The 17,720-nt window shown below is 44.3% G+C and overlaps 1 protein-coding gene across 6 annotated transcripts in view; it reads left to right on the top strand.

The window, feature by feature from the left end:
• The window catches only part of MAP2K5 (mitogen-activated protein kinase kinase 5), a 117,882-nt gene that overhangs the window by 14,116 nt on the left and 86,046 nt on the right, over nucleotides 1-17,720 (top strand). For all 6 annotated transcript variants that reach the window (XR_007778376.1, XM_050978253.1, XM_030228224.2 and 3 more), the window contains exons 5-8: nucleotides 2,061-2,101; nucleotides 2,798-2,850; nucleotides 6,599-6,647; nucleotides 13,249-13,313. Coding sequence is in view for 5 of the 6 variants with exons in the window: in XM_050978253.1 (XP_050834210.1) it covers nucleotides 2,061-2,101; nucleotides 2,798-2,850; nucleotides 6,599-6,647; nucleotides 13,249-13,313 (208 nt within the window). In the remaining variant the exon portion in view is untranslated. The remainder of the gene's footprint in view (nucleotides 1-2,060; nucleotides 2,102-2,797; nucleotides 2,851-6,598; nucleotides 6,648-13,248; nucleotides 13,314-17,720) is intronic.

Here is a 17,720-nt window from a genome sequence, read left to right as displayed (position 1 = left end):
CAGAGGCCGGGCTCTGAATCTCTGCCTCCTGATGGATGCAGCTGGGAAGGTTGAAATTCTCCAAGTCCATCTCCCAGCAAGAAATTAATTGAAATAATTAAAAATAAGGTGCCCTCACTGAGCTGATAGTGCACAAATAATCACCCTGAGAGGCTCCAAATTACAGACCCCACACTCCCTGTGCTCCCAGCTCTCTGAAGTTGGAGTTGGGCAATGAACCAGGAGCAAAGAGCTGGGTGGGATTCCTGGGGGCTCCCTGGCTCCCCTGGGAACGGGACAGGAGTTTGAGAGGTTTGTGGAAAGTTGGGGTTTGTGGAAAGTTGGGTTTATGGGAATTTTAATATTTATTTTATGTATAATTTTATATCATTGAAATATAATGTATAATTTTATATATCTACAAATATTTTTGTATTTCTACATTTTTCTATATCTACATATTTTAGTATATATGTTTATGTTTATATATTTATGTTTTTAGTATCTATATATAAACATATATTTTAGTATATATGTTTATACAGAGATACTAAAAATATATAAATATATACAAAAATATATATATATTTATATATTATAGATATTTATATAAACTAAAATATATATTATATATCTATATATTTTAAACTTATATATATAACTTATGTTATATATATTATATATATTAATATATATATATATATATTAGCTTATAGATATGTTATATATATTATATAAATATATATAATATATATAACTTATATATTTAACTTATATATTTTAAACTTATATGTTTTAAACTCTATATTTATTTATATCTACAAATATTATATATATATATTTTATATATATCTACATGCATTTTTATATATTTATATCTGTTTATAGATATTTATATAGATTTATCTCTGTCTTTTACCCATTCCTATTTGTGGAATGCAAGGTGAGCACAGCACCCAAGTGCCCACCACAAAAATCATTATTATTGACTGAACATCTTGTTCAAAATGTCAGTTTTAATCCACTGGCAAGCCAGCATGGTTTTATTATTTATTTTTCCCAAACACTTACATGTATTTATAATTTAGGGGTGGGATTTTTTAATCTGCAGTGTTTTCCCTCTTTGGATGCCCATGGTGGTTCTGGATTCACCTTGCATTTATTCAGTATTTAGCTTTGATTTATTTGGTGTTTACCTTTGATTTATTCAGCAATTACCAGACAGGCTCACTCCTGTTCCCCTGCCATGGTTTTTTTCCCCCCTGTTTGGTTTTTTTTCCCTCCATATTTGTTTCCCCCTGTGGTTTTCTCCCATATTTACCTTTTATTTAGTCAATATTTACCTTTTGGAGGCTCTCTGCTGTTGCCCCTGCCAGGTTTTTCCCCAAGTTTGTTTTTTCCATTTTTTTGTGTCTCTTCCCCCATTTTTTTGTGTCTCTTCCCCCATTTTTTTGTGTCTCTTCCCCCATTTTTTTGTTTCTCTTCCCCCATTTTTTTGTTTCTTCCCCCATTTTTTCTCCCCCAGAGCCTCTGCCAAAATGGCCAATTCCTGACACAGCCAATTCCCTAAAAATCCCAATATTGGATTGCAGCTATCCCTGTGAAATTCCAGGGATATTCACCCCAGCCTGTGAAAACCCAGCACCACAAAGCTGCAATCTGAATTACCAAAAAAAAATCCCTTGTTTGAGCCAGGGGTTCTCTGGGCTGAGCTGTGTTTGGGCTGAAATCAGAATTTCCAGGGGTTCTCTGGGCAGAAATGAGAATTTCCAGGGGTTCCCTGGGCAGAAATCAGAATTTCCAGGGGTTCCCTGGGCTGAAATCAGAATTTCCAGGGTTCTCTGGGCAGAAATGAGATTTTCCCTGCCAGGTGTCAGGAAGCTTTTAGCATTTATAAATGCTCACTCCTGCAAGTGAAGAATCCTGGGCTGTAATTCCCACTCTGGGTCTCGCCAGGCACTTTTCAATCATTTCTCTCTGCTAATTTTGGTGTCACCCTCATTTCTTTTGAAAAGATTCATTTTGAGCAAATTTGTAAATGGCCCTGATGTGTTCTACAATTTAGTCAATTACTGTTTCAGCCTGCAAGCCTCCTGGGAAACGGAACATCCATGGCCTCAAGGTACGAATTTCAATAATTGTTTCAGCAAACTTAGATGGATTTGTAATGCTGTGTTCCACTTATTGAAATGTCAAATAAAACTGCACTTTCTTCAGCCCTGACAAGCAGTTTTTTTTTTTTTTAATTCTGATTTTTTTTTTTTTCCTTTGGCGAGGGTGGGTGAAGGATTCATCTGCAGCATGTTGGCTGTGATATCTTTATTTATACGTGGGGTTGTATTCAAAATGGGTTTGCCTTTTTGTTTTGAACCTCTGCTAATGGTGTTCTTAAATTTTAGTCGTTCATTTATCAGCTGCTGTCTGCCACTGCTTCAAAGCTTCAAACCCCCTCCTCATGGCTGTGATTCCAGTCATTTGGGGTGAATATCCCTGGAATTATCCAGTCATTTATCCAGCTGGGGAAGGCACCACAATGGAATCATTTCAGGTGTTGGATTCCTTGCTGCTCCTGCCATCACACGGAGGGGACCACGAGCACATCGAGGGATTTCTGAGTGTTTGGGATGAGAATGAATCCTGAATTTCTCCCCTTCCCGCTGCATCCTCCTGCAGCCTGCTAACCCCCATCCTGAGCCAGCAGCCAGCTCATTAACCTTGCCAGGCAGATGAGGAGCCCGTGGTTCGTTAGAGGTTAATTAGCCCAGGGTGTCCTGGCAGGGCTGAGCTCACTCCCCCCTTCCCTCCCTCCCTCCTGCAGGTGAACACTCGGGCAGGGGCTGGCAGCGCCCCCGAGGCCCTGCCCAGCAACAGGTAAGGACCTGCTCCTCCTCCTCCTCCTCCTCCTCCTCCTCAGTTCCCCTTCTTGGGGCCCAGAAGGGAGCCCCACCCCTGGCTGGCTCTGGGGAGGCTGGGGCTGAGTGCTGGCTGGGGGGCAGGTGGGATTCCCATGGGTGCTGCTGGGGAAATTGGGGTTTGGGGGGTGTTTGGGGGAGAAATTGGGGTTTGGGGGGTGTTTCAGGAGGAGATTGGGGTTTGCTCCTGGAGAAATTGGGGTTTGATGGGTGTTTCGGGAGGAAATTGGGGTTTGGGGGTGTTTCAGGAGGAGATTGGGGTTTGGGGGGTGTTTTGGGGAGAAATTGGGGTTTGCTGATGGAGAAACGATGGATTGCTGAGGATTTCAGAAAGAAAATAGGGTTTGCTGGGTGTTTCAGGGAGAAATTGGGGTTTGCTCCTGGAGAAATTGGGGTTTGCTGGGTGTTTCAGGAGGAAATGAGGGTTTGCTGGTGGAGGAATGGGAGAATGCTGAGGATTTCAGAAAGAAATTGGGGTTTGGTGGGTGTTTAAAGAGGAAATTGGGGTTTGCTCCTGGAGAAATGAGGGATTGCTGAGGATTTCAGAAAGAAATTGGGATTTGCTGGGTGTTTCAGGAAGAAATGAGGATTTTTCTGGGTGTTCAGGAAGAAATGAGGATTTGCTGGGTGTTTCAGGAAGAAATGAGGGTTTGCTGGTGTTTCAGGTGGCTCTGACTTTCCAAGCCCTGAGGTGCACTTGGGGCTCCTTTGGCTGCTCCAGTGCCAGGGTCTGTGCTCAGCTCTTTGTTGCTTGTTCATTCCAGGAGTCCTTGGTTTGAAAGTTTGATTCCCACTCATAGTTTGTGCCAATAAAAACCAATAAATAATAAACTTACACAGGTTTGTTAAGGTGGGGTGGGAGTATTTAAAATCCTTTCAGCTCAGGTGCCTGTTTCCTGCAGTGCCAGCCAAGTTTTGGAGTCCATCCCTCTTATTTTGATTTTTACATTCCTGCCCTAATTAAAAAACCCATATTGAGGTTTTAAAATGCAACAGAGCTCATTCTCTTTTTTTTTTTTCTTTCCTAGAGATTTGTTTTTCAAATGCTGGAGGATAAACTCCTTTTTATTGCATGAACTGATGGTAAAAACCTACAAAAAACCTTTCTGTGTCCTTAAAAAGGATGCAGAGAGTCTGGCTCCATCTTCTTCCTACAAGAGCATGTCTGAGCCACGGGGATAGAATTCTCTGGGGGCTCCTCTCAACCTCAATTATTCTGTTATTCCAAGAAGCACACAACATTCCATTGATCTGTGCATCAGCATCCTGCTCCCTTTTCTCCCTGAGAAAAAGGAAGAGGAAAGGAAAGTTGGGATGAAAAAGGTGAATTTCCACAGGTTAAAGGAAAAGGAAAGCTGGGGAGATGAAAAAAGTGAATTTCTGCAAGTTAAAGGAAGAGGAAAGTTGGGATGAAAAAGGTGAATTTCCACAGGTTAAAGGAAGAGGAAAGTTGGGATGAAAAAGGTGAATTCCCACAGGTTAAAGGAAGAGGAAGGAAGTTGGGAAAAGGTAATTCCAGGTTAAGAAGAGGAAGGAAGTTTGGAGATAAAAGGTGAATTTCCACAGGTTAAAGGAAGAGGAAAGGAAGGTTGGGGGATGAAAAAGGTGAAGTTCCCCAGGTTAAAGGAAAAGAAAAGTTGGGGGATGAAAAAAGTGAATTTCCAAGTTAAAGGAAGAGGAAGGAAGTTGGGATGAAAAAGGTGAATTCCCCAGGTTAAGGAATAAAGGAAAGGAAAGTTGGGGGATGAAAGGTGAATTTCCCAGGTTAAAGGAAGAGGAAAGTTTTGAGGATGCAAAGGTGAATTTCCCCAGGTTAAAGGAAGAGGAAAGTTTTGAGGATGAAAAAGGTGAATTTCCCCAGGTTAAGGTGGTCAGAGGCCCCGTTTGTGGTGTGGAGTTTTGGGGGCCTGTCCCGAGGCTGGGGCAGTCCCACAAATCCCATTTTCCCTGTGGGAGATGCCAGCCTGGTCCAGCAGCAGGGCTTGGGATTTCCCCTCTGGGATCCCCACCCAAAACCAGCAATCCCAGTTTGGTGGCTCTGTGATTGCCAGGGGGGATTTCTAAAATCTCCACAAAGTTTGCCCCATCCCTGGGGGAATGTTGGATCCCATCCCAGAACTCCTCCATGGGAGGAGGATCAATCTGAATTTCTGTGTGCTCTGCAGCCCCCCAGGCTGAGCTAAATAAAGCTGATTTTTCTGTCACTGCTGCTGCTTCCTTTCAGTACCTCCTGTACTTTGAGCTTGCTCTTCAAGTGCGTTGAAAATGAAGCTTCTAGAAGATTCTTGTCACCTTATCTGGTGGTTAATTGCCATTCCTTTTCCAAAACCTTCTGCACCAGGAGTTTTGTTTTTGAAGTAATTGAAAGTCTCTCTTTGTTTCATGTTCACAAATTGTTAGTCATGAAAGATGACAAGATCAACTTATGTTTCCTTGGAAAACTTAATTTTTCTTTAAAGCAGTGGTGGGAACAAGAGGCCTATTAAAGAACAAAGCCACCAAATATGAAATCTGTGTTTTCACTGTTCCTGTTAATAATGATCTGTGATCAAGACACGTGCACAGCCCTTTCAAGAATATATTATTTTGTACTTTTTTTTTTTTTTTTTCTTCAGTAATAAGAGCAGAATGTCCCTTTGAGATGAAGTTTTGCAGACGTTGCTGCCCTGGCAGTTTGTTGTGCTGAAGCTCCACGGAGCAGAGTTTGTCAGGAAAGGAGGGGGGAAAATCAGGATTTTGTGAGTTTTGGAGGAGTTTGGGCTGGGAGGATTTTGGAGGAGTTTGAGGGCATGAAAGGTTTCACCCTTGAACTCACCAAGCTGAGAGGTGGGGCTGGGTGAGGTTCTCGAGGAGGAAATTAAAGTGAGGATTGTGGTGATGGTTTGGGGGTGAATTTTGGAAAAGTCAAGGGATTAAATTAAAGTGAGTTTTGTTGTGCTGGATTTGGGGGTAGATTCTCCTGGAAAAGGAAAGGGATTAAAGTGAGCTTTGTGGTGCTGGTTTGGGGGTGAATTCTCCTGGAAAAACAAAGGGATTAAATTAAAATGAGGTTGATTGTGCTGGTTTTGGGGCTGGGTTCTCCTGGAAAAGCCACAGGGATGAATGTGAGGTTTGTGGTGCTGGTTTGGGGCTGGGTTCTCCTGGAAAAGCAAAGGGATTGTTTAAAGGGGTGCTGGATTTGGGGCTGGGTTCTCCTGGAAAAGCCCAGGGACTCAGCAGATTTCCCTGGGATGGTGCCCATGGAAAGCTGGGCTCCCCTCTGGGCTCCCAGATCAGGAATTGTGCCCCAGGCTGGTCCCTGGAGGAGGGGACACCCCTGGCAGCACAGCCTGGAGCTGGGATCCTCAGGAGCTCCTGGGATCCTGCCCTGGGGAGCTCCCAGACCAGCCCAGGAAAGCTGGCTGTGTTTTGAGAGCAGGGGTCAAACACCCAGATTTATTTAAATTTCCCTCTCAGAGCTGGTGAGCAGTGGTGGGTGAGCAGTCAGGTGTCTAAACCAGCTGTAGGGTGGAAAATACACTGATTTTTTATAATTATTATTATTATTTTTGAGCTGTTCATTGCTTGTTCCTGCCAGCCTGGCAGTGCTGGCTGCTCTCAAAGTTAATCTCAAATTTGGAGCCACAAACTCCCCCTGCTGCTCCCTTTGTCTGACAGAGTGAAATGTTTAAAACAATGGCTTTAATTTGGTTTTTTCTCTCCTCCAGCTTGAAGAAATCCTCTGCAGAGCTGAAGAAGATCCTTGCCAATGGCCAGGTGGGTGCTCTGGGGGTCCCTGGGTGCAGCTCCCAGCCCATGCAGCTGAAATGTGATTTTTTTAACCCAAAACTGGGTCCCTGGTTTGCCTTGGCTGGCTCAGAAATTCTCTCCCCACTTCTCAAAATCTGCTTTGGCTGCAGGTGGATGGAGGCCCCTCAGTCAGTGGGGGGTGACTGGGTGAGCTGCTCACTTGTCAGAGATGGAAGTGACATTAAATACTTGGGGTTTTCGTGTGGAACAGTTGCATTTTTGGTTACTTTGTGCATTATTAGAGCCCTGGTTATTGGGAATTTTGGACTTTGTGCCCTGACAAACCAAGAGAGCCCTGCCCTGCACCTGAGAGGGTGGAGAAAGCTGCCAAAATTACCTGGTGAAATTAAGATTATAGGTGTGTGGTGTGCTTCAAAGGGTGCAGTGAAGAATGGAGATTACAGGAATATGTAATAAGGAATGGAGTTTATATTTAAGGAGTATGTAATAAAGAATGGAGTTTATATTTACAGGAATATGTAATAAGAATGGAGTTGATATTACAGGATTGTATAGGAGGGATATTTGTAGATGTAATAAGGAGTGGAGTTGATATTTACAGGAATATGTATAAAGGGAATGGAGTTGATATTTAAGGAGTATGTAATAAGGAGTGGAGTTGATATTTGTAAGGAGGTGGTTGTAATAAGGAGTGGAGTTGATATTTACAGGAATATGTACTAAGGAATGGAGTTGATATTTACAGGAGTGTGTAATAAGGAGTGGAGTTGATATTTGTAGGAGTGTGTAATAAAGAGTGGAGTTGATATTTACAGGAGTGTCAGAGGGTGCTGTGCATGAACTGATTACCAATCTGCTGGAATCCATTTCATGGCCAGTGTGTGGGTGTTCATTAAATGTCTCTGGTTCTGGGTAGTTTGGATGTTTATGGGATGCAATTCTTGGTTTTTAGGTGTAACCTGCATTCCCCACAAGTACAGGTGGTTCTGTGAGCTGATTTTCACCCTTGGGGTTCGTGTCTCAGGGAGCCCAGCAGGCTGGCTGCTCCTTGGGTTGGAGTAGCAGTAAAGTCTGATTTTACAATTTACTGTAAAGTAAATTTAATTATCTCAGGTTTTATTTCTGTGCAGCAAATGACCCGAGTGGGGTTTGGGGCAGGAGACACTGAAATGTTTGGCAGCTTCTGGCCAGGAACCACCCTGGAATCACTTCAGGATTGGGGTTTGGGCTGGGGGGGATCTGAGCCCAAACTGAAAATCCTCTCCCCTGCCCCAGGGAGCTCCAGGCCCCTCCTGGGACCCTCCCAGGGATGGGGAGTCCAGAACCCTCAAGCAGCCACAGAAATCTATTGATTATAAACATATATTTTATATAGATAAATAAATATAAAATAAATATATTAGAATATATTATCTGTATTTATTTATATATTCATATAAATAAATATAAAAATATATAAATTAAACTATAAAATATATAAAAATTAAGTATAAAAATTAATATATTTTAATACATAAATAAATTATATAAATGAAAAATATTAAAAGTATAAAATATATTTGGTTTATATTTATTTTATAATTATAAATCCAAATATAAAATATAATAATATATTTCATATATTATATACTATATAAAAATTTTTATTCAAAATAAAAAACTTAATATATAAATATATTTTAGAAATGAATAAAAATATAAAATAAAAGTATAAAATATATTTAGTTTATATTTGTAAATCCAAATATAACATATATTAAATAATATATTTAATATATTATGTACTATATGAAAATTTTTATTAAAAGTAAAACTATTTAAATATATAAATATAGAAATGAATAAAAATATAAAAAATAAAAGTATAAAATGTATTTGGTTTATATTTATTTTATATTTATAAAACCAAGTATAGAATATATAGAATAATAAATATATTATATATTATATTTAATAATATATATATTATATGTTATATTTAATATATTATATCAATATATAATATATATTATATTTAATATAGTATATATTATATTTTTATTCAAAATAGAAATATTTAATATATAAATACATTTTATAAATAAATAAAATTCTAAAACTAAAATAAGCATATAAACTATATTACAAAATATATGTATAAAGCCTGTCAGATCTATTTTACTGTACAGATATCTTGGTGGCAGGTTTGGCAGCCTGGGAGCTGCCCATTAGGCTCTATTGACTGAGACATCTGTGTCAGGGCAAATAAAAGACTCTCATTGATTTCCTACCTGCTCCTCCCTCCCCTCTGCCTTGGCAGCTCAGATCTGCATTAGCCCAGAGCCCCCCGAGCCCTCCCCGATCCCCCCGAGCTCTCCCCGGTCCCCCCCGAGCCCTCCCCGGTCCCCCCCGAGCCCTCCCCGGTCCCCCCCGAGCCCTCCCCGGTCCCCCCCGAGCTCTCCCGGTCCCCCCCCGAGCCCTCCCGGTCCCCCCCGAGCCCTCCCCGGTCCCCCCCGAGCCCTCCCCGGTCCCCCCCGGCCCTCCCCGTCCCCCCGGGCCCTCCCCGGTCCCCCCCGAGCCCTCCCCGGTCCCCCCGAGCCTCCCCGGTCCCTCCCCGGTCCCCCCGAGCCCTCCCCGGTCCCCCCGAGCCCTCCCCGGTCCCCCCGAGCTCTCCCCGGTCCCCCCCGAGCTCTCCCCGGTCCCCCCCGAGCTCTCCCCGGTCCCCCCGAGCTCTCTCCTGTCCCTCCCCGTGGCCCCCCAGGCTCGCTGCCCTCCCAGGGGTCAGGGGCTGCAGGGGCAGAGAGCTTCAGCTGGTGCTGCCCTACAGCCTCACCTGGAAAAAATTGAGATTTCCCCCACCAAAAATGAGTTTTTTCCCCCACCAGAATTGAGAGTCTTTTCCCTCCAAAACCTGAGCCCTGTGCTGTTGAGTCCCTGGACACAGCTGGAAATGGGGATTTAGGCTGAGTTCAGTGTTCTCAAATCCCTGATATTTAAAAAAAAAAAAATATTATTTATATGATATTCCTGATATTTTAAAACTTTTTTAAATATTTCAGAATTCCCAGGTGAATAAAGTATTTCCCTTGGTGCCCTGAGGTTCTGGGAGCAGCAGCAGCAGGTGGCTGAACTTGCAAATCAGGCTGGTGCTTTCTCTGGTGTTCCTGATTTATTCCAAAGTGATTTATTTTCCACTAAAACCACAAAATGTGAGAGAGATCTCCCTGTGGCTGCCTGAATTTGGCATTTTATTTGTTCTAAACTGCAGAGAACAAGGGGTTGGTGTGCCCTGCAATTCACAGGTTGGTCCCTGGGGGTTCAAATTTTAAAACCAAACTTCTTCTGATGGTATTAAAAATGTTACTTAAACTCACTGAAAAAAAATCAAAAGAAAATAAGGATTAAGTGCCTCTTCTTTTGATATTAAAAATGTAAATTAAACTCACTAAAAAAATTAAAAATTAGGTGCTTCTTATGGTATTGGAGTTGCTACTTAAAACCCACTAAAAAATTAAAAAATGAAGTTTTATATTTAAACCCCATTTTAAAAAAAAATAAGGATTAAGTACCTCTTCTTCTGGTATTAAAAGTATTACTAGAACCCAGCAAATAGAAATAAATAATTCGGTTTTAATGCTCCTTTTTAGTCAGCCTGACGGGAGCTAATCTGCTTTTTGTTGAGAGGAAATGAGATTTCAGTGGAGTTCTGCAGAATTTTGGTCACAGACCCACAAGTGGCTGTGGGTTTTTGGGTGAAACTTGAACTTTTGTTCATTCTGGGGGGATTAAGTCACACTTGACCATTACTTAAGCCTGGCCTGGGTCATTATTTTTGATTATTTTTTGGCAGTTTCTGCTTTGAGGCCTCCCTAATGATATTCCCCCAGTAGTTTCCATTTGGCTTTAATAAGGAATTCATATTAATCATTAAAAGAAGGGGCCGTGATTCTTCAAGATAATCAAATATTGACAGGCCAGAAATAGCTTTCTGCCCAGCCTCATTGACAGAGGTGATGTGACATAAATATTTATTTCTTTTCTGTCACTCAGGGTAAATGCCACCCATTGATTCAGCATTGATAGAGTGTCACCAGTTCATAAGGAGCTCTGCAGAGGGGACCTGCCAGGGCTGCTCCTGGGCTGCTCCTGGGCTGCTCCTGCCTCTCAGGAATTCTCAGGAACCCACCCTGGCTTCTCCAGGATTCGCTGGGAATTTGGTTATTTATTTATAAAATCCCACCCTGGCTTCTCCAGGATTCACTGGGAATTTGGTTATTTATTTATAAAATCCCACCCTGGCTTCTCCAGGATTCACTGGGAATTTGGCTCTTATTTATTTACAAAAATCCCACCCTGGCTTCACCAGGATTCACTGGGAATTTGGCTCTTAATAGTTCACAAAAACCCACCCTGATTTCACCAGGATTCACTGGGAATTTGGCTCTTAATAATTCACAAAACCCACCCTGGCTTCTCCAGGATTCATTGGGAATTTGGCTCTTAATAATTCACAAAAACCCACCCTGGTTTTCATCAGGATTCATTGGGAATTTGGTTCTTAATAATTCACAAAAACCCACCCTGGCTTCTCCAGGATTCGTTGGGAATTTGGTTATTTATTTACAAAATCCCACCCTGGCTTCATCAGAATTCACTGGGAATTTGGCTCTTAATAGTTCATAAACCCGCCCTGATTTCACCAGGATTCACTGGGAATTTGGCTCTTAATAATTCATAAAACCCACCCTGATTTTTATCAGGATTCATTGGGAATTTGGTTCTTAGTAATTCAGAGAAACCCACCCTGATTTCATCAGGATTCGTTGGGAATTTGGCTATTTATTTATTAAAAAACCCATCCTTATTTCATCAGGCTCAATTGGGCATTTGGCTCTTAATAATTCACAAAAAGCCCACCCTGATTTCATCAGGATTAATTGGACATTTCGATTTTAATAATTTACATAAATTCCAATTTCAGCTCCTTGTTCCTTTCTTGAGGAACCTCCAAAAATTCTCTTCTTTCCCCCAGCAGGATGCAAAACCACCAATGGATTGTTGGGTGTGTGGGTTCCCTGGGTTTCCTCCAGGGTGTTTCTGGGAATGCAGGGGGTGTTTACTCCAAGGCTGGAGGATTCAGCTGCTCCAGCTTGGAAGAGCAAAACTCCTTCCAAGTCCCAAGTCTGCAGCCATAGAGGAATTATTTTTATTTGAGGGATGCCCTGTGGGTTGTTGACATATTTGAAATCCCTTTCCTGAGCTGTTTTTCTCCATGAGGAACAGCTCCCCCCCTTTCTGTTTGCATTTCCTGATGAGTGCAGTAAGCCAGGGAGCTTTGGTAGTGGAATAAATGTTCATTTCCATCACAAACCTTGGTCTTGGAATGGGCCCCCCTAAGGAACCTGGCCCAGGTTTAATTCCAAATAAATAATAAATTCATCACCTCCTATTTTGAGTTGTCTCAACTCAGGTGTTCCCATCCCTGTGAGAAACCACAATTTTTTGCTCAGGTAGTGAGAAACCATCAATTTTGGATTAATCATTTCTGTCCTTGCAACTTCTTTTGAATCAATAAAATATTTCACTTTCTGCTCATTAGAAATGCTGAGTATTGACTCTTTGGGACATTTGAGCTTGTTATCATCACTTGTGTTAATACACAGAAATGACATCTTTCAGCAGCCAGGCCAGGCCATGTGAAATATTTCACTTGGTGTCCCATAAAATGCAAGTAATTACTGAAAATGAGTTCAGGTTTCCTAGGAAAAGATCTTTTCAAAGCAGGATTTGCTCAAACGTTTTCTGCTTAAAATGATCAGGCAAGGGGGGACTCTGGAGAAGGGAATTGCTTTCAGCCCGGAATGAATTCCATTCCAAATATTTATTTAAAAGTATAAATGTGCACTGCAAGAACCTCGTTAATGGGATTTGTTAATTGGTGCCCAGTCAGAGTAACTCTGCTGGTGCAGGGGAAGGCTGAGCTGTGCTTTCACACCCCAGTGTCTAAAGCTGTTGTCAGATCCCCAGAAAACGAGGTGCCAAATTCAGGGATTTGTCAGCCCAGGCTCTGAGCTCTCCCAGCCAGCAGAAAAAAACGAGGCAAAGGATTTGCTGTGTGTCTCGAGGAAAATCACTTGGATTGGGATTCCAGGCTGATTTTTCTTTGGATAAAAAAACATCCACACAAACGGAGCTGTGCCAGAGCTGCCTGTCAGTGAGGCTCAGCTGTGAGATTCCAGAATAAATCCCAAACTTCTCCAGCTGCCAGGCTCGTTCCCATTCACCTCCAACTTTGCCTCTGCTGATGTGCTGCTCTGGAGCCCCTGTTCCTCTCAGCAGCAGTGCCCTGACCCTCTTGAGCTATATTATATCATTCCATTTTGACACCTTTTATCAAACTTTAATGAAATGACCCAGGCAAACAAATTGTCATTAAACTTTCCATCACTTTGTCCCTTGGTATCGTCTTTTATAAATTGGACAGCAAATGTTGTATTGATCTTCTCGTTCTTGCAGCTGAACTTGAAATGACCCAGACTGCTTGTTGTTTATGGCCTGGAGTTGCTTTTCCTTGACATTTCCATCCCCGGCATGACATCTCTTTTGTTTTTCTTTCTTTCTTGTGGAGATGAATGAACAAGACATTCGATACCGAGACATCCTCGGCCACGGCAACGGAGGCACCGTCTACAAGTGAGTGAGTCAGTGACTGAGTGGGGGTTTCATCTCAAACCTGCCCCAAAATTCAGATTTCACTGCGCTGTTACTCCTTGCATTTTGGGGTCTGGGCAGGCCCTCGCTGCTCTGGGGGGAAAAAAGTCACGATGTGAACTTTAAACCGTTCTGGGGTGTTTAATTCTGGTTTTAACGTGGTTTGGAGTCTTCTCTGGGAGCGAGTTGAGGGTTCTCAAGTGGGGTCTGGGATGTCCAGGTTGGCCTCCAGGGTTTGGAATTCCTGCTGGCTCGCAGGGGGTGACAGCAGTGGGACGTGGTGGCCCCAGTGTCCTGCCCTGCAGGATCCCTCTCCCCCTTTTGCTGCTCTCCCTCCCTCCCTCCCAGCCTGATCACCCCCCCAGATTTTGGTGCAGAAGCTCCAGCCCTGCAGCCAGGGTTAATTTTAATACTGTAAAAATTAAAATAGCACAGACCAGACTTTCCTGTTGAGAAAACTCCTGCTTATGCATCGTGCAAAGTTTAAACTACAGAATGTAATATCTGGGGCTTAATAGTCTGCAGTGGGCTATGAAAAATATTCCTGTGGGAATTAAGAAATCCATACTTTGTCAGAAAGCCCTGAGGGAGTAATGAAGGTTTCCTCCAGAGAGCTGTTTACCATATACAGTAGCCCAGCATCCCATTAGGCTTTTGTTTATACCTTAGACATTTTAACTTTGATATTAACATTTTTTCCGCCCCACTAAAATGTTTTAAAAGCCATAGTTCATTTAGTTTGGTTTCTAATTGGCTGCCAGCATTGCAGAACTGCTCCTGGCAGAGGGGTGGATGGGAATGGACTTCCAGAGCCTCCAAGGAGGAAATGCAGCCTTGGGTGGACTCTTAAAATCAGGTTGGCCCTGGGGGTGGAAGGTGGTGCAGAAATCTCTCCTTGGAGGAGGACGTTCCTAGGACCTGAGGAAATGGTGTCATTTTCTGGTTTTAGGAGAGATGTGAGAGGGAATGTTGAGCTTTAGAGCTCAGACTGGTTGGTGTTGGGTGGAGAGGCAGAGAAGGGAATTGGGGTAAGAGCTGCATGTTCCTGTGTGACACCAGGCTGTGTGACACCAGGCTGTGTGACACCAGGCTGTGTGACACCAGGCTGTGTGACACCAGGCTGTGTTCCTGGGGGTGTGGGGTTGTATAAAAGCCCTGTGTGACACCAGGCTGTGTTTGCAGCTGGGATCCCCTGCCTGGAGTGGGGCTGTGACAATTCCCTGCCCTCTGGGGAGGCACAGTCTCACCTGGAGAGGCAGGAGCCCCTCCTGTGTCAGGAGGTGTTTCTGTGGCTCCTGTTCCTTTTTGTCCCGTTGTTATTTGGAGTCAGCAGCTGCAGGGACTTTGGGGTGTCCAGGTCAGGAGTCACCCCAGCCTTTTCCAGGGAATGGGGGCTGGTTTGGGTGTGGGTATTTGACAGATTATCATGGAATCCTCCAGTTTATCTCATCCCACCCCTGCCATGGCAGGGACACCTCCCACTGCCCCAGGTGCTCCAAACCCTGCCCAGCCTGGCCTGGGACACTCCAGGGATCCAGGGGCAGCCCCAGCTGCTCTGGGAATTCCTTCCCAGATCCATCTCAATCTCCCCTTTCCCACTCTGAAGCCATTCCCTGAGTGCTGTCCCTCCATCCCTTGTCCCCAGCCCCTCTCCAGCTCTCCTTTAGGGGCTCTGAGGATTCCCTGGATCCTTCCCTTCTCCAGGAGAACATTCCCAGCTCTCCCAGCCTGCCTCCAGAGCAGAGGGGCTCCAGCCCTGTGGCAGAACCACCTCAGTCCCAGTTCCCAGTTCTCCCAGTGTGGCAGAGCATTCCCAGCCCAGCAGGGGCTGAGGGGCCCTCGCTGGGCCCCTCCCGGGCTCTGCAGTGCCCCAGGCAGGGGAGCAGCCCGGGATGGTCATTCCAGGGAATCAAGGGGCACTGTCAGTGCCATGGATTGCAGAGTTGGGCATTTCCCTCTCCTGGCTCCTGGCATGGGGAGGAGAGGGATCAATCTGCAGCTCCCCAGCCAGCCCCTCCACGCCCTTCCTTGGGTCTTTTTGTTATCCTTCCCTTCTATTTTTATTTTATTTATTTATTTTTCATTCCCCCTCTCTTCCCTGAGCTCTTCATCCTGCCTCTTACCCATGATGGCAGTGAAATATTCCCGCTGTTCCGGCACCTGAGCAAAAACCTCCCAGCCTCTCTTTTTTCCCAGGGAAAAACCTCTTCTGTTGGAATAGTTTATTGAGATGGAAGTATTGATCAGCCCTCCTGCTCCCCCCTGGCTGGAGGTGGGCTGGTTCTCTCCCCAAGCCTGTGTTTAGTTGGAAAACATGGAATTTCTTAGTTAGCAAATGGATTTCATTTATTTGGGTTCTTTACAGCTGCGAGTGCTTTATGGCTTGGAGAAGAGGTGTCTTAGCTTTATTTTTATGACAGTATAATTATACTTTAGAAATACACTTGATTACTGCGTGGAGCAGAATTGTTCCACTATATTGGCTCGGCCAATATTGCTATACAAACAACTTTTCAGTCAATTGAGCCTGGTGAAAAATCAATACTTTATAGCAATATTTCTGGGGAGAACTTGCTGAATCTAAATGTTTTTCCTGTTCTGAAAAGAAGGGATTTTATGGTTCTTTGACATCTTGTTCTGCCCCTACCTTTTGATCCGCTGTTTGCTTAATTAAGGAACGATAAAAATTCTCCTGTTAGATATGGCAGAACCAGTTAATTAGCTCTGCTTTTTGGTTGCTTGCATGTTCAAAAATATGTGAGAAAATAGAAAAGGAGCCCAAAGTGTCTGTTGAACACTGCAGCAGAGAGCAGGGATTCTTCCAGCACTGCTCAGCAGGCAGGGTGTGCCCTGCTTTGGGTAAAGATTGTCCAAAAAAGGGTAAAATCTGCTGTGGCAAAGCTCCTGGGGGTGCTGCAGGTACTTGTGTCCTCTGATTGCCACTGCTGTGGAGTATTTGAGCCCAGTTTTGTGCAGGTTTTGAAGCTCAGCTGCCCATGTGGCAGGACATCTCCGGGTTTGCTTAAATTGCTTTTGTTTTTTGGAGCAAATCACTCAGTGGTCAGCCCAGAAGGTGTTTGGAGGATCTGCTCTGTGCTGCATCTTTGGGCTCCAGCAGTGCCTGCAGAGCCTGCTCTGAGGAGATCTTTCCTCAGGTGAAGGATTTCCTCTGGATGTGCCAGCCAGTTAAATTAAAGCAGCTTCTTTACATTATTTACACCTCAAATCCTTAATTTTGTATATTTTGAACCTAAATGTTCCAAAGTAGAATATGTTTCTCCCTGGCAAATAATTCCTCAGGTCTTCCTCACCCAGTGTGTCTAAAGCATCACTATTTCCTTTACACAGGAGCAAAATGAGGGGTTTATCCTGATTTTGTTCTTATTCTGTGGGTTTTTTGTGTTTGTTTTTCAAGGAGGAAGGAGAAGTGAGATGTCCTGAACTCTGTTGAGGGCAGGGCACAGCCTCCTGGGGTTTATTTTATGGTGAGGTTTTGTAGCTCTCTGGGTTCTGTTGGAGTCTCCAGCAGCAGGAGCATAAAGGAAAAATAACCATAAAGCCCCAATGATGCCCTAATTAATTTGGGAGTTACCAGGATCTGGGAGAGAGGGGAGGAATGGGAACATCAGTTCCCATCTCAGCCAAGTGCTGTGAGAGCAGAAGGCTTCACTTGCAAGTTGAGTCATTGGGAGAGAAGTGGCTGTGGCTGATGTCCCACGCTGAAAAATTGGATAGCCTGGAAAGCAGGGAGAAATGAGGGAGCTTAATTTGTCTGAGCAATTTCCTGAGCAATTCTGCAGCGTGGTGGAACATTCCAGCATCTGCCCTGCCCCTGACTCCCTCCTCAGCCAGCCCTGGGTGCCCCATCAGCACATGGATGGAAAGAGGGGGAGACAGCTGGGGCTGCTCCACAGCCTGGGATCCATCCCAGGGCAAAGCTGGGCATCCTCTGGCACTGCTGGGGCAGCCCTGGCATCCCAGGGATCCCTCAGCTTTGGGTTTTGTGTTTTCCAGGTTCTGTGCTGCTTTAGTGGGTGGGTCTGGGTTCACATCAGGGGATGGTGAGCTCTGTGCCCAGAGCAGGGAGACAAAACAGTTCCTGCTCCAGCTGGGCACCAAGGACAAATGAGCCAAATCCCAGCCCAGGAGCACAAACCCCGTGGGCTGGAGAGAGAAAAACAAGGGTGGGAGTGCCTGGGCTGGAGCTGGGACTGGGCAGCTTCACTGCTGGGGGGCTCCCAGGGAAGGCTGGGCCAACCTTTTCTCCCCAGTTCTTGTCCCAGCCTGGTGCTCAGGGAGGGCTCACGGGCAGGGTCAGGGAGGGCTCACGGGCAGGGTCAGGGAGGGCTCACAGGCAGGGTCAGGGAGGGCTCACAGGCAGGTTCAGGG

This window comes from Serinus canaria, chromosome 10 (assembly GCF_022539315.1).
Source record: "Serinus canaria isolate serCan28SL12 chromosome 10, serCan2020, whole genome shotgun sequence".
In the NCBI taxonomy this organism is placed as follows: Eukaryota; Metazoa; Chordata; class Aves; order Passeriformes; family Fringillidae; genus Serinus; species Serinus canaria.
The sequence above is the reverse complement of the archived record's forward strand: the minus strand, read 5'-3'. Positions and strand labels throughout refer to the sequence as shown.